The sequence below is a fragment of the Hemitrygon akajei genome, chromosome 14 (assembly GCF_048418815.1).
Source record: "Hemitrygon akajei chromosome 14, sHemAka1.3, whole genome shotgun sequence".
NCBI lineage: Eukaryota > Metazoa > Chordata > Chondrichthyes > Myliobatiformes > Dasyatidae > Hemitrygon > Hemitrygon akajei.
The window spans coordinates 58,389,807-58,416,706 of record NC_133137.1 but is presented as its reverse complement, the minus strand read 5'-3'; the positions used below and the strand labels follow the sequence as shown (position 1 = coordinate 58,416,706).

The window sequence follows — 26,900 nt, the reverse complement described above, 5'->3', positions numbered from 1 at the left end:
GGGGGTAAATAAAATTTTGTTTTGAAACTTGGTCATATGACCTTAAAATGAGTACCTCTGGTACTTACTCATATCAGACCATAAGACATAGGAGCTGAATTAGGCCATTTGACCCATCAAGTCTGCTCTGCCATTCAATCCTGGTTGATTCTTCCTTCCTCTCCTCAGCCCTACTCCCCAGTCTTCTTCCCGTAACCTTTGATGCCATGTCCAATCAAGAACCTATCAAGCTCTGCCATAAGTACTCCCAACAATCTGGCCTTCACAGCTGCCTGTGCTAATAAATTCCTCAAATCCACCACCCTCTGGCTAAAGAAATTTCTCCGCTTCTCTGTTTTAAATGAATGCCCCTCTATCCTGAGGCTGTGCCCGCTCATCCTAGACTGCCCCACCATGGGAAACATCCTTTCCACATCTACTCTGTCTGGGCTTTTCAACATTCAAAAGGTTTTAATAAGATCTCCCCTCATCCTTTTAAATTCCGGTGAGTACAGATCCGGAGCCATCAAACGTTCCTCATATGGTAACCCTTTCATTCCCGGAATCATCCTTGTGAACCACCTCTGGACCCTCTCTAATGCCAGTGCATCTTTTCTTAGGTGAGGAGCCAAATCTGTTCACAATACTCAAGGTGAGGCCTTACCAGTGCCTTATAAAGCCTCAGCATCGCATCTCTTCTCTTGTATTCTAGATCTCTTGAAATGAATGCAAACATTGTATTTGCCTTCCTCACCACCGACTCAACTCCAAGTTAACTTTTAGGGTGTTCTGCACAAGGGCTTCCAAGTCCCTTTGCATCTCAAATTTTTGGATTTTTCTCCTCATTTAGAAAATAGTGTGCACATTTATCTCAACTAACAAAGTGCATGACCGTGCTTTTCCCTACATTGTATTTCATGTGCCATTCTCTTTCCCATTCTCCTAATCTGATTTAAGTCCTTCTGCAGTCTACCTATTTCCTCAATACTACCTGTCCCTCCATCCATCTTCATATTTGCAAATTTGGCAACAAAGCCATCTATTCTATCATCTAAGTTATTGATATAAGGCATTAAAAAGAAACGGTCCCAACACTGACCCCTGTGGAACACCACTACTCACTGGCAGCCAATCAGAAAAGGTTCCTTTTATTTTCACTCACTGCCTCCTACCAATCAGCCAATGTTCTAACCATGTTAGTAACTTTCCTGTAATACCGTGGGCTCTTAACTTGATAAGCAGCCTCATGTGTGGCACTTTGTCAAAGGGCTTCTGAAAGTCCAAATGTACAACATCCACTTCATTGCCTTTATCTATCCAAAGTGTAAACTCAAAGAATTCCAACAGGTTTGTGAGGCAAGATTTTCCCTTAAGGAAACCAGGCTAACTTTGTCCTTTCTTGTCCTGTGCCTCAAGTACTCCATAACCTCATCCTTAACAATTGACTCCAACATCTTCCCAGCCACTGAGGTCAGACTAACTGGCCTATAATTTCCTTTCTCCTGCCATCCTCCTTTCTTAAAGAGTGGAGTGACATTTTTAATTTTCCAGTCCTCTATACCATGCAGGAGTCCAATGATTTTTGAAAGATCATTACTAATGCCTTCACAATCTCTATCACTACCACTTTCAGAACCTTAGGGTGCAGTTCATCTGGTCTGGGTGACTTGAGTACCCTTAGGTCTTTCAGCTTTTTGAGCACCTTCTCCCTTGTAATAATAACTACACTCACTTCTCTTCCCTCACACCCTTAAACATCTGGCACACTGGTAGTGTCTTCCATAGTAAAGACTGATGCAAAATACTTATTTAGTTCATCTGTCATTTCCTTGGCCCCTATTATTATTTCTCTGGCCTCATTTTCTAGTGGTCCTATATCTACTCTCATCGCTCTTTTGTTTTTTACGTGCTTGGAAAAGCTTTTACTATCCCATTTGACGTTGTTTGCTAGCTTGCTTTCATATTTCATGTTTTCCCTCATGATGATTTTTTAGTTGTTCTCTGTAGGGTTTTAAAAGCTTCCAATCCTCTGTCTTTCTACTAATTTTTTGCTTTGTTGTATGCCCCTCTTTTGCTTTTACATTAGCTTTAACTTGTCAGCCACAATTGTACTATTTTGCCATTTGAGAATTTCTTTGCTTTTGGAATACATCTATCCTGCACATTCCTCATTTTTCCCAGAAACTCATGCCATTGCTGCTCTGCTGACATCCCTGCCAGAACCTCCTTCCAATTTACTTTGGCAACTCCTTTCTCATACCACTGTAATTTCCTTTACTCCTCTGAAATACTGTTACCTTAGACTTTACTTTCTCCCTTTCAAATTTCAAGTTGAACCTAATCATATTGTGATCATTGCCTTCTAAAGATTCTTTTACCTTCAGTTCCCTAATCATCTTCAGTTCATATGGAGCCTCAATGATAAACTGCTCTAAAAAGCCATCCCATAGGCATTCAGTAAACTTGCTCTCTTGAGATCCATTTCCAACTTGATTTTCCCAATTGACCGGCATGTTGAAATCTCCCATGACTATCATAGCACTGCCCTTTTGACACGCCTTTTCCATTTCCTTTTGTAATCTATAGTCTACATACCAGCTACTGTTAGGAGGCTTATATATAATTGCCACCAGGGTCCTTTTACCCTTGCAGTTTCTTAACTCAACCCACAACGATTCAACATCTTACAATCCTATGTCACATCTTTCTACTGATTTGATGCCATTCTTTACCAGCAGAGCCACGCCAGCCCTCTGCCTACCTTCCTATCCCTCTGAAACAATGTGTAACCTTGGACATTTAGCACTTCAACCATCCTTCAGCTACAATTCATTGATGGCCACAACATCATTCCTGACAATCTGTAATATTGCAACAAGATCATCCACCTTTTTTCTTATACTCTGTGCATTGAGATATAACACTTAGAGTGCTGTATTTGCTGCCCTTTCTGAATCTTCACCCCTAGTGCACTGATACTCACCCTGCTGACTGCAATTATATCCTATCATCTGCCTGCCCTTCCTCACAGTCTGACTGAATGCTATCTTGCTTTATTACCATCCTTCCTATCCTGAATCTCTTCACTCAATTTCCCACCTCTCTGCCAAATTAGTTTAAACCCTCCCCAACAACTCTAACAAACCTGCTTGCAAGAATGTTGGTTCCCCTCAGATTCTGGTGCAACCTGTCACTTTTGATAGGTCATACCTCTCTCAGAAGAGATCCCAATGATCCAAGAACCTGAAATCCTGCCCCCTGCATCATCTTTCTAGCCATGCATTAATTTGCCAAATCAGCCTGTCTCTACTCTCACTGGCACGTGACACAGACAGCAATCCAGAAATTACTACCTAGGTGGTCTTGCTTCTCAGCTTTCTACCTAGCTCTTTAAATTCTCTTTTCAGGACCTCTGCCTTTCCTTTCTATGTCATTGGTACCAATATATATCAAGGCATCTGGCTGCTGTCCCTCCCTCTCCAAAATGCTGTGGACGTGATCTGATCTGAACCTGGCACGTTGGAGGCAACATACCATCTGGTTGTCCTGTTCACGTCCACAGAATCTCCTGTCTGTTCCTCTGACTATTGAGTCCCCTGTCACTAACACTCCCCTTTTATCCCTCTGTATGCTTGAATTGAAATACATTTACAGCAACCCTAAGAACTTGGATTGAACATAACTTCTCTGTTCATTTTGCTTCTATGCCACTTGAACATGGTACTGGATAAATACTTGAGAGAAAAAGCAGTGAGCCTAACTTCGGAAGAGGGGTCCTCTGTGAGTTTCTTTCATTTCATTGGAATTGGTTTATTCATGTCACATGTACTGAAATACTGTGAAAAGATTGTTCTTGCATACTGTTCATACATACCAGATCATTACACAGTGCATTAAGGTAGAACAAGATGAAACAATAACAATGCAAAATGAAGTGTAACAGCTACAGAGAAGGTGCATTGCAGTTAAAAAAGTATGGTCCAGCGTCATAAGGTAGATTGTAAAGTCAAAAGTCCATCTTAACCTACCAGAGATCCATTTAATAGTCTTGTAGCAGGGTAGATGCTACACCAGACACACTGGTGGTATGCGCTTTCAGGTTTTTTGTTTCTTCTGCTAGATGAGAGAGGAGAGGGAATGTCCAGAGTAGCAGGGATCATTGATTATGCTGGCTGCTTTACTGAGGTAGTGAGAAGTCTAGATAAGAGTCCATAGTGAGGAGGCTGTTTTCAGTGATATGCTAAGCTGTATCTGCAACTCTCTTGCAGTCATGTGCAGAGCAGTTGACATATCAAGCTATGCATCCAGGCTGAATGCTTTCTTTGGTGCAATAATAAAAATGGGTAAGGGTCAATGGGGACATGCCAAATATCCTTAGCCTTCTGAGGAGGTAGAGGCATTGGTGGACTTATCTTGGCTGTGGTGGCTATGGGGTTAGACAAGGACCGGCTATTGATGATGTTCATTCCTAGGAGCTTGATTCTCTCAACTTTCTCAACCTCAACACTGTTGAGTTAGACAGAAACATGTGGATGACCCCCTTTCTGAAGTCAATGACCAACTCATTTGTTTTGCTGACATTGAGGATCGTTAATGAAGTCTTAACTTTATTCATGAAGTGCCTGTCTATTTCATAGAAAGGAAGAAACCCTTTTAATGTCGTGTTTCAGATAGTTTCTGCTGACAGGTGCTATTTCCAGTTCTTAGTAACTTTGATGACTGTCATTGTATAAAGGAAAATGGCTTCTCAGTGCAAATATTTGATGAACTTACATGGATTTGAATTGATTATTAATGTAAATGGAATGCCAGGTATATTAGAGGAAGCCATTTTGACCCTAATCAGCTAACGGGCAATTGCAACAACAAGTCTGACAAGACATAACTTTCTTCATGTTTCTCAGTTTCGAAAGGTGGAAACTTCACACCTTGTGCAAAATTAAAATTTCATAAGAAACATAGTATATAAATTTCTTTATCATAATATGAGGAACATTTGATAACCCTGGGTCTATACTCACTGGAATTTAGAAGGATGAGGGGAGGTCTTATTGAAACCTTTTGAATGTTGAAAGGCCTAGACAGAGTAGATGTGGAAAGGATGTTTCCCATGGTGGGGAGTCTAAGACAAGAGGACACAGCCTCAGGATAGAGGGGCATCCATTTAAAACAGATGCAGAGGAATTTCTTTAGCCAGAGGGTGATGGATTTGTGGAATTTATTACCACAGGCAGCTGTGGTGGCCAGGTCATTGGGTGTATTTAAGGTAGAGGTTGATAGGTTCTTGATTGGACATGGCATCGAAGGTTATGGGGAGAATGCCGGGGAGTGGTGTTGAGGAGGGGAAAGAAGGATCAGCCATGGTTGAATAGCAGAGCAGATTGGATGGGCCAAATTGCCTAATTCTGCTCCTATGTCTTATGGTCTTACAGTCTTTAAACGTCTTTGTGAGACAACATTTGGCCATAATAAAATTGTGTGCGAGAAGCTTCCAAACAATGATTAGTTAGCCCAAGTACCAACACTGGATTGTGTTTCACTTACAAGAACACACCGACCTCTCTCTGTGCTGAAACATTCTGTAGTCCATCTCCATTTAAATAATATTTCATTGTCTTATACTTAATGGCAATAGATCACTTGTCAGTTTCTAGGATTTGGCAGATGGAGTGTAAACTTCACTCACTCATTCATTGCCTACAGTATAACCTCTTGCAGAAGCTTGGTGTCTCCTTTACAACTTTCTTGTCAATACCCTATATAACTGAAGCATGAACTCTCCGAAATTTGTACTCTGGTAATAAACAATAGCATTCTGTTAGCTGTCCTTGTGTTTTACGGGCCTAGGTACTGGTCTTTTGCAGATCATTTGCTGGGGCACCCAAGGTCTCTCTTCATCTCAGAGCTCTGCAATCTCCCAGCATTTCAATAGTGATATTTTTTACTGCCAAACTAATATTATATTCCTTACGTCAGCTCTTTTCCCACATAATTAATTTGTCTATATCCCTTGTAGTCTCCTTGTGTCCTCATTAGCACTGATTTTCCTCTCTATCCTTGGGTCATCAGCAAATTTCGCCATGATTTCTTGGGTACTTCAGGTGATTTATATAACATGCAAAGTATTGAGACCTCATCATTGATCCCTGTGGATCAAAGACTATGCCTGTTCCAATCTATCCATATCAATATGTTACTTTCAATATTATAAACTTATGCTTTCCATAATAACCTTTGCAGCATTTTTATCAAATACATTATAGAAGTCCAAGTATAATACATTTATTGTTTTGCCTTTATTCATAGCATGTTACTTTTTCCAAGAACTGGTGAATTGATCAAAAATAACTTGGTAAAACAAGTTGTCTGTGTTCTATTATGTTGATTTATTCCAAGTGTCCAGCAATATTCTCTCCAAAAACTAATATTTTAACCTGTGAGACGTTATAAGGTAACTGGCCTGTGGCTTGCTGCCTTCCATCTCCCTTTTTGAATGAAGGAGTTCAATTTCTATTTTCTATCAAAAGGAATCTTCTTTAAATCCAGACCAACACATCACTGTTTAATGAGTTACCTTTTAATTAAAGTCCATCAAGATCTGGGGACATGGGAGTCCCCAGTTCCAACTATTAGTTTAATACCACTGACTCTGTGATGGTAATCTAACTGAGTTCCTTCCTCTCATTCAGTTATTCCCATTTCTGTATCATTATTTCTACTCTTTAATACCTATTCAAATTACCTATTTAATTCACCTACTACCTTCCACATATTCCATTATTCATTCCCCACACTCATTTACTGTGTATGTTAATTATATGAAGTGAGGTTCCGCAGCACAGTCATTATTTTTTCTCTAAGCGTTAGTTTAAAAATGTGGATTCCACTGATGTATTTCAGTGAAATATTTTGGCATTTCATCTGAACTGAAATAGTTCTGAATTGACAGAGCCTTTATGTACCAGATTGGTCTTATTGATTAACGACAGAGAAATTCACCAACTTGCGTATTTAAAAACCTAACTGTGCATTTCTTTGGAAATGCAGTTGTCTGTTAATGGAACAATGAAACAAATGGGTTCTTTTTTGAAAAAGTAATTTGTTATCAGTTTTCAACTCTGAATATTGCATGTTATAACATATTAGATGTGGAACTAGTTCTGTGTAGATTGTATTTGCATTCATATACTCAATGGCCACTTTATTATATACTTGTATGTTTGTGGTCTTCTGCTGCTGTAACCCATCCACCTCAAGGTTTGACGTGTTATGTGTTCAGAGATGCTCTTCTGTAGACCACTGTTGAACCACGTACTGTTTTGTATTACTATCATCTTCTTGTCAGCTTGAACCAGTCTGGTTGTTCTCCTCTGACCTTTCCTCATTTATAAGGTGTTTTTTTTCCTGACAGAACTGTTAGTCACTGGATGCTTTTTGTTTTTCACATCATTCTCTGTAAACCTTTGAGACTGTTGTGCGTGAAAACCCCAGGAGAACAGCAGTTTCTGATATACTCAAACCACCTCAGCTGGCACCAACTATCATTCCATAGTATGTCTGATCATGTTTCTTCCACATTCTGATGTTTGGCCTGGACAACAACTGAACCTCTTGACTATATCTGCATGCTTTTATCCATTGAATTGTTACCACATGATTGACTGATTAGATATTTGCATTAATGAGGAGGAATACAGGTGTACTGAATAAATTAGCAACGAAGTATATAAATAAAGAAAGCAACGGTATAATAATGTATTAGGTAAAGGTATTCATGTTTGATCTTGCATGTTATTCCCAATCTCAAATTAACGTATGTACCTAAATGAGAAATGATATTCAGAATCAAGGTCAGGTTTAATATCACTGGCATATGTCATGAAATTTGTTGAATTGATTTTAAATAGTTCAATTAAATAAGTAGTGCAAAAATAGAAGTAAAAAAATTATTGGGGTAGTGTTCATCGGTTCAATGTCTTTTCAGAAATCAGATGGCAGAGGGGAAGAAGCTGTTCCTGAATCATTGAGTGCATGCTTTCAGGCTTCTGTACCTCTTTCATGATGGTAGCAATAACAACAAGACATGATCTGGGCTATTGGGAACCTTTTTGAGGCATTGCTTCTTGAAGATGTGGATGCTAAGGAGGCTAGTGCCCATGATGGAGCTGACAAAGTTTACAACTCTCTGCAGCTTATTTTGATCCTATGCAGTAGCCACCCCTCCCCCCCCCCCCCCCCCCCCCCCATACCAGACAGTGATGCAGCCAGTTAGAATGCTCTCCACGGTGCATTGTAGAAATTTGTGAATGTCTTTGGCAACATACCAAATCTCCTCAACATCCTAATGAGCTGCTGTTCTGCCTGCTTTGTAGCTGCATCAATATGTTCGGTCCAGATTAGATCCTAAGAGATAGTAGCACCCAGGAACTTAAGATTGTTCACTCTTTCCACTTCTGGTCCCTCTATGAGGACTGGTGCGTGTCCCTCATCTTACTCTTTCTGAAGTCCCCAATCAATTCTTTGGTCTTACTGACTGATGTTGAGTGCAAGGTTGTTGCTGTGACACCACTCAACTAGCTGATAAATCTCACTCCTGTAAGCCCTCTTGGCACCATCTGAAATTCTGCCAACAATAGTTGTATCATCATCAAATTTATAGATGGCATTTGAATTTAATTTGTTAATTTGTTGAAACAACACAAAGTGCTGGAGGAAATCAGAGGACTCGGTAGTATCTATGGAGGGAAATAGACCAGCCTACGTTTCAGATCAGGACAATTTATCTGGACTCAAAGTTGAGCTCAGTCCAGATGAAGGGTCTTGACTTGAAATGTTGACTGGCCATTTTCCTCCATAGATGCTGCCTGACCTTGTGTATTCCTCTAACGCTTTCTGTGTTACTCCAGATTTATAGCATCTCTTAATTTTATTGAAGCAGGTTTAAAATGAAAAAATGTATATAATTGAGGAATTATATTTCTATTTTCAACAGTTAACTTTAAAAGCAGTTTTGACAGCTGGGCAAAGTAACAATTGCCAATTTGCTTTCAGTACATCCGGAGCGCAGCTTGAAGTACAGTGTAGTTTCAGTAAGCAACTAGAAAATAGGACATGTCTGAAGAAGCAGCAAGGGAAAATTTCTATTTATGGCTGTCCTGCTCTGTGTCTTGTACTCTCCATTTACAATATCCCACTTTCTAGTTTCAGAACTGCTGCAGCAATACCGTCACAAGACAAAAAAGATCGACCAGTGAGCTTGGTCAGTGAAGTTTCTACATTTACCATGGCATCCGAAATGGCTCTGCTTCCAACTAGTCCTGTTTGCCGAGTAAGTGCTGACTCTTGTAAATATAATTCAAATCCGGTGCTATTTATTTCTTCTGACATTTTTAAATGTGTCTGCAATTAATAAATTGCAAGATCCTGCATTTGATTATTGTTTGATCTGTACTGAGCTGGGAAAATGTTTTGCATGATCTGTTGATTATTGTTTGCAGCAGCAGTGCTTTCAAATATATAGGGATTTATATTGTTTTGTTCAATAGTAAAATATGTGCCAATATATTATTTTTAAGTTCAATATTTTATTGTACTGTCAGTTTTGCACTATCAAGAAAGGAAGCATCATGAGTGTAAAAATGGATTATGAAAAATCACTTCCAAAAGAATAACAGATAACTCTACATTGATTGGTATCTGCAGAAGTGAATTGATTTATGTTATGAAAGAATTTTACGATTGTTTTATTCTGGACTTGAATGGAACTTGTGACACAGAAAGATGCCATTCGATCCATTATGCTTGTGTCTGATGAAAAACTATAAATCAATAACAAGTTCTTAGAAATCTAAAATCATAATTCTGCCATTTGTAAAAATACTATATGCAGAACTCATCAGAGATTTAACTGTTTTCCAAACATGAAATTATAAGACAGGATGTTCATCAATTAGTAAGGTAAAATTTTCATTTTGTAACCTGATTGCTGGAAACCTGAGTCCAGCTACAGTTAATAAGAAATGCTACAGTTCTTGAAGCAAATCTAAAAATCTTGATCTGATCGAATATCTTAGCACTAGTTTTTATGGGTCACTAAATGTATGAATGTCAATATCGTGTTTGAGGACTGCACTAATATTGTAGCATGTGGAACTTTAGTTTACATTGAGATAATGTCGTGTGACAGCATGATGATTCTGTATTATTTGTGAGCTAATTCAATCATCCCTCATTTCTTGCTTGCTCAGCCATTCTGTTAACAGTTCATGATGTTCTTTCAGTTTCAGTGTGCTGTTCTTCAGCAAAGTCCATCATTGCTGTTGTGCTATCACTGTTTTCATAAACTCAGTTAAATATCTTAAAGGTTTTTATCAGTCAAGTTCTTTTAAACAAAAAAGTGGCCATAGTGTTGCAATTTCATGCATACTTTAGAATCAGAATCAGGTTTATTATCACCAACATATGACGTGAAATTTGTTAACTTAGCAGCAGCAGTTCAATGCATTACTTAATATAGCAGAGAGAAAAAAAATAATAGTAATAAATAAAATAAAACATAATACATAAACAAGTAAACCAATTACGTATATTGAATAGATTTTTTAAAACATGCAAAACAGAAATATTGTATATTAAAAAAAGTGAGGTAGTGTCCAAAGCCCAATGTCCGTTTAGGATTCGGATGGCAGAGGGGTAGAAGCTCTCCCTGAATCACTGAGTGTGTGCCTTCAAGCTTCTGTATCTCCTACCTGATGGTAATAGTGAGAAAAGGGCATGCCCTGGGTGCTGGAGGTCCTTAATAATGGACACTGCCTTTCTGAGGCACTGCTCCCTAAAGATATCCTAGGTACTTTGTAGGCTGGTGCCCAAGATGAAGCTAACTAGATGTACAACTTTCTGCAGTAGCCCTCCCCCCCCCCCCCCCCCCCCATACCAGGCAGTGATACAGCCTGTCAGAACGCTCTCTATGGTACAACTGTAGAAGTTTTTGAGTGTATTTGTTGAAATGCCAAATTTCTTCAAACTCCTAATAAAGTATAGCCACTGTCTTGCCTTCTTTATAACTACATCGATATGTTGGGACCAGTTTAGATCCTCAGAGATCTTGACGCACAGGAACCTGAAGCTGCTTACTCTCTCCACTTCTGATCCCTCTATGAGGATTGGTATGTGTTCCTTCGTCTTACCCTTCCTGAAGGCCACAGTCTGTTCTTTCGTCTTAAATGATGTTGAGTGCCAGGTTGTTGCTGCGGCACCATTCCACTAGTTGGCATATCTCACTTCTTTACACCCTCTCGTCACCACCTGATATTCTACCATCAATGGTTGTATCGTCAGCAAATTTATAGATGGTATTTGAGTTATGCCTAGCCACACGGTCATGTGTATACAGAGAGTAGAGCAGTGGGCTAAGCGCACACCCCTGAGGTACGGTGCGCTAGTGTTGATAGTCAGTGAAGAGGGCGTGTTATCACCAATCTTTAATCTAATTTAAAGGGGATCCACATGATTTATATAAACTTCATATCTGTATATTGATAATTTTTTATTTTTAAATTGCTTTGCATTCCTGCTATTGATTAGTAAATGAATGTCAGAGTCAAAGAAGAAGAAAGCCCTTAACTCCGAGTGGAGTCATTGGGATGGCATCGTGACGGTGTCTTTTTTAGCAGTGTTACGAACCCCGTAACTGGGTTACTTACCAGCACAGATGGAGACGTCTGTTGGAGTCTGGTGATACTATTTTTAACAGTATTTGTTAGTAAAAATACAGAAAAATAATATCAATGCAAATATACAGATAATATACGTCGTCAATACTAAACCTAAAAGTGCGGGTATAATAATAATCAGTAAGAAATAAGCTCTATCATTGTCTAGGGGATAATGAATTGTCCAATGGAAATATAAAGTTCGCTTCAGTTCACACAGGCTGCCGGCGTTTGTTTGTCGCTGTGTTGCAATTGTTGGAGAGAGAGAGAGATAGGAGAATGGGAACGGTTACCGCTAAGTGTTTTGCCAACCTTCCTTTATGATTTCGATCCGTCTGTGTCTCGTTGTTGTGGCCGTTCAAGTGTGACCTCTCCTGTAGCTAAACCGTTCTTCCGTGATGAGCCTGCCACCCAGGCAAGGGAGGACGCACACGAGCTCTCACCGGCTTTCGCTATAAAACGCTGTCCCTGGATATCTAGCGTTTCTCCTGGTGCGTCTAACGGGTGTTCCCTAGACCCGTCTTTTATCCTTGCTCAAGGGGTCTCAGATGTCAATCAGGTTGGATGATGCAATCCCTCAACCAGACCACTCTGGTTGTCCCCTGAGGGGTTTCAATGAATAGTACAGTACTCAATACACAATTTCTTCTCTAAGAGACAATAGCAGTAATCAGTGGTTCTGTTCCGCGTCTGTTAGGAGACATTCCAAACCTTGTGTATTCTGCGTCTCTCTCTCTCATTTCCTGACATGCTGTGTATCTCTCTCATTTCCTGGGTCTCAGACCCAAAATAATAGCGATCCTGCGATTCTCAAAAAGGAGGGGGCGACTTTGCACCCTTCGGCCCCTCAGAGTTGCTCCACATTCGTAACACCTCCATCCTTCTAAGGATTTTTACCACAGGTAAAAATTAACTACTACAGAGTCTTACAGAATTTCAGAATCTAACACAATACAAAAGAGTTTTTTTTTTTCACTACAGAGTAATACAGTTATACATTCAATTCAGCATCTAAACAGTTAGTGATTACATTGTCACTTCCTTTAATATCTTAATATCTTTTACCTTAATAGATTCCTGTAACATCAGACTCCAATTTAATAACCACCTATGTTTATTCCTTTTCTTCAGCAAAACAAAACTAAAGAGTTGTGATCTTAGCTTACGTGTATATTACAAAAGTTTATGCAAATACTAATCTTTATTTTACTTTCAAACTTAACAGTCAATGGTGTTCCATGGTGTTGCCTTTATTATTTACATGCTTTGTCGAAATCTCTTAAAACCGGATCCTGTTATTTAAAGTGGCATCTCGTCAACCCTCGCCCCTTTTCCAGTTAACTCACACGTGGTTAGCTTGCGTACCAGTGTGGAATAGGCTTTTGCATGCTGCTTTCATAGGAGTTATTTTATCAACAATGTTTTCCAAACTTGGCCCATTTTCTGAACTTCAACACAATTCTTTATTTTTAAGCAAGTCATTAGTTTTATCTTCAGGACCCTTCATTCTATTGGTTTTCAGTTTAAAATCTGCAAGCGATCCCTCTTTGTCCAAACAACATTTCAAATTCTGCCTCTTCACAGCACACCCTTGAATAACATTAGTGCGTAGGGCACCTTTACATTCCAAATCAAACTGTAATTGATTCGCAGGCACCCTGTTAACAAGCCATTGTCCCTTCAGCCTGGTTACTGCTTCTGACACCAATCCAGACTTTAAAGTTTCTTCATTCAATTTAGGAACTACACTTTTCCCTTTCCCTTCAATAATAATATCCACATCACCACCTTTTATCTCCTCACTAACTTTTAACACACCTTCGAACACAAACAACTGGGAATTCTCACTTCCCACTAGTACCAAGGTTAACCCTTTCTTCACTGAACCAAGTCCATCTGACCCACAAGGACTGCATTCCTTTTTAACTGAATCAGATACCTCAGACTTTTCCTGAGTTTCATTACTAGGTTCAGTACCATGTGCATCCACATCCTGAACACACTCAAACGGGACATCTGCCTCTTCCAGGCTTTCAATACCCATCCCCTTTTCAAATTCTAAGTTCCCCTGATCCTCCCAGTTACTCTCTGGGCAACTCCCTTCCGGAGTAAACTCAACCCTGCGAGCTGAAACAACCTCATCTGCTAACCCAGCAGACTCCTTCAAGGTAATGGCATCCTTTTCATCTAGGACTGCCCTCATTTCATTATCGGGAACACCTTTAAAATTTTCAACTTCTTCAAACAGTTCTGTCAAGCCAGACAGATCATCCATGTCCAACCCTGGACCCTCTAACAGCCTTATCTGTTTCTCATTTTTACTCCGTGCCTCTATAAATTTCCTCCTGGCTAAGGGTGGGTCTACCTCCTCTCCTTTACTCTCTTTCACCTCCCTATTCTCCATTTTACCACCCTCTAGCCCCTCTTGGTACAGGGTCGGTAAAAACATCTCAGCCAAATCAATACTGGCCTGAATTAAACTGGTCTCTTTCTCAGCTGCCTTTCTCGACATGCTGCGAGTGGTCGCGCATGCGGGATAGATCTTGGAACCTAGGGGTGGGTCCTCAACACTTAAAGGCTGGCTCGTCAGCTCCATGGCTGACCAAACTTCACCACCAGCTAAATCGTACCCAGAAGGACGTCTACATCAGTTCTCGGAAATTCTGATCGCACCCCTATTTCAACTGGTGCAGATACCAGCTCACAATTTATAATGATCCTATGCAAAGGCACAGCTTCTGTCCCTTTTCCTATGCCTTTCAAAGCTACCTCTCCAGTCTCAGGACCAAAATCTAGTACCTTACTGCGAATCAATGACTGCTCAGCTCCAGTATCTCTCCAGATCCGCACTGGAACTGGTGTTTCTCCCTCTTTCACAGCCACGGTCCCTTCTGAAATAAATTTCTCATGCCCCTCTTGTATTCTATCTACCTGGGGCTTTCTCGTCGATTTACTGATCACCACAATACACCCTGTAGGGACTGCTGCTTTCCCTTTTCCTGTCTCCTTCCTCGGAGCAAAGCACTTAGATGCAGTATGACCCACCTTTCCACAATTAAAACATGTCAAGCCAGGACCCCTCCTGCCGTCTTGCCTTTCTTCCTCCTTATCTTTACCACTAGCTCCCGGCTAAATCTCTGCCTCAGCTAGCGGGCTTTCTCTACCATTCTCACGATCTTTCTGGTAACTCTTATTTGAGGAAAACTTTGTCTTGTGGGTTAGGGCATATTCATCTGCGAACCTGGCAAATTCGGATATGGACTTATTCGGCTTCTCGTTCAAATACATCCAGATATCATCCGAAACACAACCGTTAAATTCCTCAATCAGAATTAACTCCCTTAAATGCCGAAAATCCTCTTCCACCATTTCTGCTGCACACCCTTCTCATAGGCAAACTCTGCATATGTCTGATTCCACACTTTCTTTAAATTTCTGAACTTTTGTCTATATGCCTCGGGTACCAATTCGTAGGCCTGAAGAATGGCCTGCATTACTTCCTCGTAATTCTCATACTCCTCCTCCTCCACAGACAACGCCGCATATGCTCATTGTGCCTTCCCTTTTAACGCCACCCACTGATCTCTGGGCCACTTCTGACTCACTGCCACCTTTTCAAAATGCAAGAAATAACTATCAACATCCGTCTCCTCGAACGGAGGTACTAACCTAAACTCCCTACTAACATTAAACCTCTCCTCTCGGTCTGGCCCTTGAGCTCTTCGCTCTTGCCTTAACTTCTCCATGTCCAGCTCATGTTTCCTCTGTTTCTCCTTCTCCTCATACTCTCTCTGCTTTTCAACTCTTTCCTTCTCCTTTTCAGCTCTTTTTAACCTAATTTCATGCTCCCTCTTCGCCTCTAACTCCTTTAGCTGGAGCTCATACCCCCTTTTCCTCTGTTCCGCGTCCAGCCTCAATTTTTCCAACTCTAACTGAGCCGTCCCACTAGCTGGTACCTTTTCAGGGATATTTTCCAATACCTCAGCCAAAAACACATTCTTCTCAATATAATACTGAGTTATGGCCCTCCGCACCTCCCACATTTTCATTGACAACCTCAACTCTGCGAGATTTAGTCCTTTCGCAATATTTATCAAGTCCGACTTTGTGGCAGCCTCTAGCTGAGTCGGGTTTTTTATAAATTCGTCTACGTCCATCTTTGCTGGTTTCCCGTCTGGTTACCCGCGCAACCAGATCCAAGTCTGGACTTAAAAGCCCGATTTACTGGACCTCCAATTTGGTATCAAATCTCGAGACGAGGCCCCCGTAACTGGGTTACTTACCAGCAAAGATGGAGACGTCTGTTGGAGTCTGGTGATACTATTTTTAACAGTATTTGTTAGTAAAAATACAGAAAAATAATATCAATGCAAATATACAGATAATATACGTCGTCAATACTAAACCTAAAAGTGCGGGTATAATAATAATCAATAAGAAATAAGCTCTATCGTTGTCTAGGGGATAATGAATTGTCCGATAGAAATATAAAGTTCGCTTCAGTTCACACAGGCTGCCGTCGTTTGTTTGTCGCTGTGTTGCAATTGTTGGAGAGAGAGAGAGATAGGAGAATGGGAACAGTTACCGCTAAGTGTTTTGCCAACCTTCCTTTATGATTTCGATCCGTCGGTGTTTCGTTGTTGTGGCCGTTCAAGTGTGACCTCTCCTGTAGCTAAACCGTTCTTCCGTGATGAGCCCGCCACCCAGGCAAGGGAGGACGCACACGAGCTGTCACCGGCTTTCGCTATAAAACGCTGTCCCTGGATCTCTAGCGTTTCTCCTGATGTGTCTGAGGGGTGTTCCCCAGACCACTCTTTTATCCTTACTCACAGGGTCTCAGATGTCAATCAGGTTGGGATGATGCAATCCCTCAACCAGACCACTCTGGTTGTCCCCTGAGGGGTTTCAATGAATAGTACGGTACTCAATACACAATTCCTTCTCCAAGAGACAATAGCAGTAATCAGTGGTTCTGTTCCGCATCTGTTAGGAGACATTCCAAACCTTGTGTATTCTGCGTCTCTCTCTCTCATTTCCTGACATGCTGTGTATCTCTCTCATTTCCTGGGTCTCAGACCCGAAATAATAGCGATCCTGCGATTCTCAAAAAAGAGGGGGCGACTTTGCACCCTTCGGCCCCTCAGAGTTGCTCCACATTCGTAACAGCAGGCTTTCTTGTTTTTACGAGGCCGAGTTGCTAGCTCGATGCTTAACCCAGCACAGATGGAAAGCGTGCAAGGGAGCCGGGTGGATTCGAAGTCGGGAGCCTTCGCTCCGAAGTCCGGCACTGATGCCACTACACCACCAGCCGGCAATATCATAGTCAGATCAGACCAAATCTTTCTAACGAGTATTCAAGGATACAACGCTTTACAATACTAGTGACCCAGGTTCAATTCCCACTGCTGCCTAAGTAAGGAGTTTGTACGTTCTCCTCATGACCATGTGGATTTCCTCCGGGTGCTCTTGTTTCCTCCCACAGTCTAAAGATGTACCGGTTGATAGGTTATTGGGCATTATAAATTGTCCTGATATTAAGCTAGGATTAAAGCGGATCACTGCTGGGCAGCATGACTCAAAAGGCCAGAAGGGCCTATTCAATGCTGTATCTCAATAAAATAAAGTACTAAGTTATCAATTAGGACCAATGAGAAATTACAGTTTTGAGAGTAACCATAGTAAGCACTATTAGCTAAAACAAAACAAAAAGAACAATGTTTGAGTAACAGGCATTTTGGAAACTTATTGTGGTGAGTAAGGTTAGGGTTTTTAAAACTAGAATAATGGTGTTGAATCCAGTTGTAATGAATACTGAAATAACAGATGAAAAGCTATCAGAACCGATCATATGCATAGCACGGTAGTGTGGTGGTTAACATAACACTGTACAGTGCCAGCAACTGGGGTTGGATTCTTGACATCACTTGTAAGGAACTTGTACATTCTCCCCATGATTGCATGGGTTTCCTCTGGGTACTCTGTCTTCCTCCCACATTCCGAAGGTGTACGAGTTAGGGTTAGCAAGTTGTGGGCAAGTTATATTGGTGTTGGAAATATGGCACATCTTAGGATTGTGTTGGTTATTGATGCAAATGACTTATTTCACTGTATGTTTTGATGTACATGTGACAAATAAAGCTGATCTTTAATTTTTAATCTTTAACCATAATAAGATTTATTATCACCATATTATATAATGTGAAATGTATTGTTTTGTGGCCACAGTAAATGCAAATGTATAAAATTACCATATACTATGAAATAAATAGTGCAAAAATCGTGGGTAGAGCTCATTGAGTATTCAGAAATCTATGATGATGGAGCGGAAGAAGCTGCTCCTGAGTCATTGAGTGTGGGTCTTTGGGCTCTTATAGCTTCTCTCTGACAGTAGTACCGAGAAGCAAGCATGTCCTGGATGGTGAGGGTCCATAATGTTGCATCCCACCTCTGCAATATGTTCATCATAGCATTAAGCTAGTCTTGGGGCTTGCAAAGTACAGTCTAATATTTCATATGAGAGCAAGTACTTTGTCCTCTTAATAGTGTCCTTGAACAAGTCATTAATAAAAAGGATTAGCAACATATTCTATAACTGAGTAACCACAGTACTTAATTGGATAGCTAATAGTGGATCACTGGAATTTTTAGATGTCAATGCATCTGTGATCAAATCAAAAGCGATTCTATCAACTGAAATTAATCCTGGTTTTGCCTTTGTGCTACACTGACCAAAGTGTTAAACTAATCTGGGGCTGGGCATATATGGTCTAGTTTAATATGGAAAGCAAGTGCTATGTTCTCTTAATAGTGTGATTGAATAAGTTATTAATGAAAAGTAATTAATTCCATGTCCTGTAACTGAATACGCACAATACTTAATTGGATAGGTGCGTAGCTGATACTGGAGAGCCATAGGAATTAATAGAAGTCAAAGGTTTAACTTACTGGGGATATTCTGTCTGAAGCAGTGAAAGTGTTTGGAGAGTGTTGGCACCCAAATTCCTATGCTGAGTCCTCGTTCAGAACATGTGGAAGGTCCTTTACCCAAAGAGAAATATTGCCAAAAACTTGAATGAAGAAATAACAAGGCAGTTTGGTTTGCCTGAATTATTTCTGCTGTGTGTGACTTTTTTTTCCATTAATTACAAAGAGAAACTAATTCTGGAGTTTGTTGGAACTGCTATGCTTGAAGGTGGAATTGAGAGTGCAGTTTACCTTTAATTTTAAATGTATGAGTGTTGTTTACTGGGGATCAGAATATTCCTCAGATGTCATCAGACCTGAATTTAGTATTTTCCAATACTACTTTTAGACTTGTGTCTGTTTTATCACTAGGACTGTGAAAAGAAAATCTAATTTCTATTTGTTTTGCTTCCCAAACTGTATCTTATTTAATAGGAAGGACCTAATATTATAATGCATGCAATGCAATGTCAATCTAGTAAGAATCTTTTCTTTTATAGTACCTGTATTAAGATCAAGGCTATTGAAACAAGGACCTCAGACCATGCCAAAGAAGCTTTATTGGACTACAGGTAGTCCCCGAGTTACGAACATCCGACTTACGGACAACTAGTACTTATGAACCGAGGAAGGAGAACGCTGTCCACCATCTTAAGTCGAATTGCGACACCGTCCACCATTTTAAGTCGTTGCCATTGACACTGTGTTGAGTGTGTAACTTTGTATTTGGCTTAAATTTTACTTTGCAAGATTCACCCTCACCCCCCCCCCCCCCCCCCCCCGTTCTGATCGGTTGGTAGCGCAGTGAGATCAGTGCTGGGCTGGAGAACGGAGGCTCCTGAGTTCGATCCAGTGACAGACCGCTCCCGTGCCGGGTTGATGTCGATCCAGTGACTGCCATACCATCTGTACCAGGTTTATGTCAAGCTCGTAACTTGACCTCGTTTAAAAAAAAAAACACTGCCACCTCCAGTTTAAATTCCCACACAAAATATTGTGGAAGATCAAATACAGTACCCAAACCCAGCACAGCCCCCACTTGTCCCATTTAACCTGTCTCAGTGCGGTGGACTTTCGAACCCAGGGAATTCAGTGCAGTGGTCTTTAGGACCCAATGGACCTCGGGAGCCGGCGGAGGTCGGGACCTGCCGCCTGTAGTGTTTCTGTTCCGTTGATGGGAAGCGATTGCGATTGAAAATAAAGTGGAAATAATAAAGTGTTTGGAAAGAGGTGAAACGCCATCGGTCATTGGAAAAGCGTTAGGCTACAGTGGTCAACGATCGGAACAATTTTAAAGGATAAAGTGAGAATAATGGAGCATGTGAAAGGCCCTGTCCCGATGAAAGCTACAATTATTACTAAGCAACGCAGTGGTTTAATTATTGGAATACATACGTTTCTTAAGTGTTTTATATGCATAGAAAGGTAAAATATATACTATATACTAAGACAAATGTTTGACTGAGTGACGCTAAAAAATACCGGATGTGCTTGTTCCGACTTAACGTACAAATCCGACTTAAAGATGGACTTAGGAACGGAACTCGTATGTAACCCGGGGACTGCCTGTATAAGTTTAAAAGTGACATGTGGATAGCCTTCCAGTCACAATCAAAAGAAAATCTGCAGATTCTGGAAATCTGCATGACACACACAAATTGCTAGAGGTGCTCAGCAGGCCAAGCAGCATCTGTGGAAACGAGTACAATCGACTTTCAGGCGGAGACCTTTCAGCATGGACTGGAGGACAAAAAGATGAGGAGTAGATTTAAATTTCGAGTTCAGAGTTTTGTCCAAGTTTTGATCCTGATCGTTTGATACAAAGTGATAACATTCTGAGTAGAGTTAGAATAGATGGTAAAGATAGCCTTTAAAGTACATATGAGCTCAAAGTTATTGAGCATCCCTCTTGCTTTCAGGTTGAGATATTTTGTTGTTAAGGAGTATTTCTTGTAGTTTACTCTTGATCATTTTCCAGCCATCTAGGAGACCAGTATATAAATTTTCATATCCAGGAACTTGTTATCTTACTGTGAAGATGTGCCCTTGGGGATTTGATTTACTTTATAGTAGGTACATATTCTGTTCAGGTTTTATTTTGAAATACAAAGAAGGTTCTTTCCAGGGTTTTTGGCCAAGGTTATGGCAGATGGGTCTGTTGCATCCATTACCGCCCATCGAATTGTGAGTTAATATAAATGGAAAAATTTTATATCTCTGTACATTGCATATGTTCAAGTAATAATTTATTTCTAGCATGTTTCCTTCATTGCCTGTGCACTGAAATATTTTCCATAAACCATTATCCAGTACTATTATAAGTCCATTTCTGAGACAGGCATCATCTATCAAGATGATGGTTATCAATGGATGAATTTGAATTGATTACATTGCAGTTATCTGTGACCATCATTACAAACTTATAGCTTACCATCATCACCTTAGGTAATTCTTAAAGGAACTGGAATAGTTTGTTAGGAATAAAATATTATAAAATTGTAAGGAAAATCTCCATGAAAAGGAGTAAGAAGATTAGTTGTTTGGACTGATTGAGCTGAAAAGAAGGAGCTGAGTTAAGATGGACATTATATCAAATGAAGGAAGCATATCCATCCCACCCAGAGCTTGGGTACTCACAATGATTCCATATTGTCCCCTTATGGATATGTCTGTATTGTAAGACATTCGAAAGCAGATTGAAATGAAGGCAGAGAATGATGTTTGGGTTTGTCTATTTGCAGATAAAATCTTTGAGTACACTCATCAATTAAGTGTCAGCTGTTGGTATAGTGGCATCAGCACCAGACTTCGAGGCAAATGGTCCAGGTTCGAATCCAGCCAGCTCCTTGCATGCATTCCATCTGTGCTGGGCTGACTGTCAAGCTAGCAACTTGACTTCATAAAAAAAATAGACAAAATGCTAAAGAAATAGCAAGGTTGCTGCCTGATGCGCCAAGGGACACAGAGAGAAATAACATAACACAGTAAAGTGATGGTGTTCTACTCACTCAGGACTTTGCCTTATCATTATCTTACCAGGTGATATTTGGAGGTCTCGATATTTTCACTGAAGATCCCTCATACTGCATTGAATTCTTTAACCAACTCACTTTATTTTAGAACCAGTTTAGTTTTTTTTCTGGTAATACCAACTGAGCTAGTATAAATAAAACCATGTGATAACACAAATGGTTCAAGTTGAGCTGTCACAATGATACTGAAAAGAAATAGTATCTTGGCCATGCTTTACTGTTAGTTCTCATAGAACCATGTTTTCAGACAATACCAAACACACACACACACACACACACACACACACACACACACACACACACACACACACACACACACACACACACACACACACACACACACACACACACACACACACACACACACACACACACACACACACCCCCCCCCCCCCCCCCCCCCCCCCACCGCCTTTCCTCCCACAGATCTTGTTTCACCCGCTGAGACCTTCCAACAGAATGGCTGGTGACATTATTTCATTGACTGTCCTAGGACAATCAGTTACTACTGCCTCCAGTCCTTTCCTCTGGGCCTTTTCCTGAGAAACTATGTAAGCATTGTCCATTTCAGTATCCCTTGGGTTATCTCCAGGTTGTCAAACTAGAGAGAGTTCTAATAGATTGCTTGTCATTCAGAGACTTGCTGTTTCCTTTATATGGGCATGTTCATTCTGAACACCTTTAGTCTCCATCTTCACCGTCCCCTCAGGCTCAGATACTGATTTCTTTTCAAGAGCCTGCTTCTTATCCACTTACTCTGTCGCTTCTGAGCTTGGTAAAATTAGCTTTCTCCTCATGTAGAAATTCTGCATGTTTTACCTTTTACCTTTTCTCTTTTCTATAATTATGTTAAATTCAAATGAATTAATATTATGAATGCAAAATTCTATTTGTGATATTCCTTCCACTTGACCACCTTTATCGCATCATTTCCCACCCCCTTTAAAAAATGCATTAATGTTGCCATTTAAGCTTGCGTCATTTTGGCTAGAAGAAAAGTTCTTGTGAAAGTAACTGCAGAAGTGTGTGGCTGGATGCGTTTTGAATTGATTGTAATCACAGTCATGATTATAACCCTATTTTTATTGCACTTGTAGATGTTTGCCCTGAAATGTTCTCTTCTTTCTTGCTTGGACAGTTGAACTATCTGGATTACACTCCCTGCAGTGACTGCTCTCTTTTTGTACTGTACTGCAATCCATAAAGCCTCATTTGATGATTCTTCTAACAATACCACTTACATAGTTGTAGTTGTTTGTTTAGATAATATCATCACTACCCCCTCCCATATCTGCCTCTTCCTCTCGTCTGAAAAATGAAGAGGAACATCAAACTCTCCCTCTTTAAGATAAGTTGAAGAAATTTCTAATATCACACTTCTTCCACTTGTTGGTCTGTGCTGGGGCAATATACAGTGGTTAATTAACATGCCAAAGGGCCAATCTTTAACGTGGGAGGGAACTAATTCAGTAATTGAAATGATCTGCAAACTCCATGCAGACAACATACAAAATCAGTATCATACTAGGGTTGCTGGAACTCTGAGGCAGCAGTGCTAACTCTTGCACCACTGTGGTTTGAAAAAAGTTTCAGATATTCTTATCTGCAAGTCAACTAGACAGATCTGTCCTTTCTTTACTTGTCCCATTGGCACAACCTTTCACCTTACACCATCATAAGAACATAAGAAGTAGAAGCAGGAGTAGGCCACGTGCCTTTTCAAGCTTCTCTGCCATTCAATAAGATCATGGCTGATCTGGCCATGGACAAAGCTCTGTGTATCTGCCTTTTCCCCTCAAACCTACTTCTGTTTGATTGATTTTGCTTGCCAAACTGTATCTTGTTTAATAGGAAGGACTTAATATTATAAGGTATGATATGCAATGTCAATCTAGCAAGAACCCTCTCTTTTGTAGTATTAAGGTCAAGGCTTTTGAAACAAGGACCCTATACCATGCCAAAGAGGCTTTATTGGACTATAAGTTTAAAAGTGACATGTGGCTAGCCCTCCAATTGCAAGCAAGAGAAAATCTGCAGATGCTGGAGATCTAAGCAACACACACAAAATGCTGGAGGTACTCAGCAGGCTAGGCAGCATCTGTGGAAAAAGAGTACAGTCGACGTTTTCAGTTGAGACCTTAAGACAGGGATGTCAAACTCATTTTAGGTCACGGGCCGGATTGAGCAAAATGCAGCTTCATGCGGGCCGGATCAGTCGGACGCGTGCAAACGCAGCTTTCGTTGCCTCCGTTTTTTCAGCCTGCTCTCATGTGTCTCGGTCTCTGCTATAACTACGAAGTGTTTCACTTTACAAATTCCGTTTCTTATGAAGAAGACTGCCGAGCAAGACTGCCGAATAAACACTAAAAGCCCTGAAAACCTGGTACCTGAATAAACTCAGCATTAGCCATATCATACGCCATAGGCGCTTCGATTACTGGGGCCAGCTTTAATAGTAATTAGATATTATCTCGCGGGCCTTGAGTTTGACATATATGCCTTAAGATCTTTTCACCTCTGACTCAATTTCTGTATTGTATGGAAATTTCTTAAATGCCCATTATGATAATTTTAAATTATTACTAGACACGACAGTCATCAAAGAATCATGTACTGAAACTTTGGGAGCTCCACTTTTAACATCCTGCCAGTTCCAGAAACAGTTTTCAATCATGTATTCTGCTTCAAACCATTTGCTCATTTTTGAATCCATTTATGTGTTCTCCCTTGGATTACTGCCCATCCTTCTATGTGGAAACTTGACAAAAGCTTTGTTGGAATTAAAGTGAACTACATCAACTACACTGACTTCATCACCCATTCTTGTTGCTTCATTAAAACATTGAATCAAATTGACTGCACATGAATCTCCGCTGTAATATCCATTCTGGCCAGCTGGAATAATTTGTCCCTCTTTAAATGAAGTTTTATCCTTTTCACTCAGAATAGATTTCGATAATTTGCTCAATCCTAAAATTAAACTAATTACTCTGTTAGTAATTCATTTATCCTTTCTTTTTGAACCACGGTACAATGGTATCTGTCCAACATTTTCTTCATAATTAATTTCTCAACAATTTCATAAGACCTATTAAGTGATGCCCCTTTTAGTTCATGACAATTTATTAAATGAAACATTAAAGAACAATTGCTATGCCGAAATGTAAGTGAAGATTTGAGAATGATGTCAAGTCACATATTTGTTTTATACTTGACGGTTGTCGTCAGGTATTTTATTACTGTATTATATATTCACAAATGATAAGGGAAAGCTGAATTAAACTTGGTTGCAGCTGTCAGATTTCCTCGATCAGTCAGGTAGCTAAATTGAGTAACTGTACTTCAGTCAACTCTCAATTTAATCTTTTAAATAATTCAATTTTGTTCAGTACAATTACTGAATAGTAATATTCCTTTTCTTTTTGTCTGTTTCTTTGATCGAAAACAGAACTATGAACTGAAAAACAAACTCAAGGCCATAAGATACAGGAGCAAATTTAGGCCATTGGGCCCATCAAGTCTGCTCTGCCATTTCTTCATCTCCTGCCTTCTCCCCATATCCTTTCATGCTTTGACCAATCAAGAATCCATCAACCTCTGCCTTAAATATACACAGATTCACCACTCTCTGACTAAAGAAATTTCTCCTCATCTACATTCTAAAAAGACCTCTATTCTGAGGCTGTGTCTTCTGGTCCTCTGGTCTTAGTCTCATCCACCATTGGAAATATCCTCTCCACATCCACTCTGTCAAGGCCTTTCACCATTTGATAGGTTTCAATGAGGTCACCCCTCATTCTTCTGAATTCTAGTGAATGCAGGCCCAGAGCCATCTAACGCTCTTCATATGACAAGCCATTCAATCCTGGAATCATTTTCATGAAACTCCTTTCAACGGTCTCCAGTTTCAGCCCATCCTTCCTAAGATAAGGGGTCTAAAACTGCTCACAATACTCAAAGTGAGGCCTCACAGGTGCTTTGTAAAGTCTCAACATTACATTCTTGTCTTTATATTCTAGTCCTCCAGAAATGAATGTTAACATTGCTTTTGGCTTCCTTACCACAGACTCAACCTGCAAATTAACCTTTAGAGAATCCTACATAAGGACTCACAAGTCCCTTTGCATATGTTTTTTGTATTTTCTCGCCATTTAGAAAATAGTCAACCCTTTAATTTCTTCTACCAATGCGCATGACCATACACTTCCCAACACTGTATTCCATGTGCCATTTCTTTGCCCATTCTCCTAATCTGTCGAAGTCCTTCTGTAGCCTCTCTATTTCCTCAAAACTACCTGTTCCTCCACCTATCTTCATATTGTATGCCAACTTTGCAACAAAACCATCAATTCCATCATACATATCATTAACATATGGCATAAAAAGAATCAGTCCCACACAGAACCCTGTGGAACACCACTGGTCACCGGCAGCCAACCAGCAAAGGCTCCCTACATTTCCATTCTGTCCCTCCTGCCAATCGACCATTGCTTTATCCATGCTAGAATCTCTCCTGTAATATCATGGGCATGTAGCTTGTTAAGTAGCCTCGTGTTTGGCACCTTGTCAAGGGCCTTCTGAAAATCCAAGTACATAACATCAACCAATTTTCCTTTATCTATCCTGCTTGTTGTTTCTTCTAAGAATTCCAACCGATTTGTCAGGCAAGATATTCCATTGTGGAAGCCATGCTGACTACGGCCTATCTTATGTGCCTCTGAGTACCCTGAGCCCTCATCCATACTAATCGACTCCAAGATCTTCCCAACCACTTGAGGTCAGACTAACTGGCCTATAATTTCCTTTTGTTACGTACCCCGTAACTGGGTCACTTACCAGCAAAGATAGAGAGGTCCGTTGAAGTCTGATGGTACTATTTTTAACAGTATTTATTGATAAAAATACACAAAAATAACATCGATGCAAACATACAGATAATATACGTTGTCAATACTAAATCTAAAAGCGCGGGTATAATAATAATCAATAAGAAATAGCTCTATCGTTGTCTAGGGGATAATGTATTGTCCGATGGAAATATAAAAGTCACTCAAGTTCATTCAAGCTGCAGGCTGCAGCCTTTGGTTGGAGTCAAGAGAGAGAGTTTAAACTTGCCCATTCCTTTTATGATGTCAATCCTTCGAGAGTCGTTGGGGCTGATTTCTCCTTTGTGTTAGCTAAAGCCGTTCTTCCGTGGAAAGGCCCACCAATTCTG

At 40.2% G+C, this 26,900-nt stretch overlaps 1 protein-coding gene across 12 annotated transcripts in view; it reads left to right on the top strand.

The window, feature by feature from the left end:
- The window catches only part of plekha5 (pleckstrin homology domain containing, family A member 5), a 294,707-nt gene that overhangs the window by 162,811 nt on the left and 104,996 nt on the right, over window positions 1–26,900 (top strand). For all 12 annotated transcript variants that reach the window (XM_073066153.1, XM_073066148.1, XM_073066154.1 and 9 more), the window contains one exon: window positions 9,181–9,307. In XM_073066153.1, the coding sequence (XP_072922254.1) occupies window positions 9,181–9,307 (127 nt within the window). The remainder of the gene's footprint in view (window positions 1–9,180; window positions 9,308–26,900) is intronic.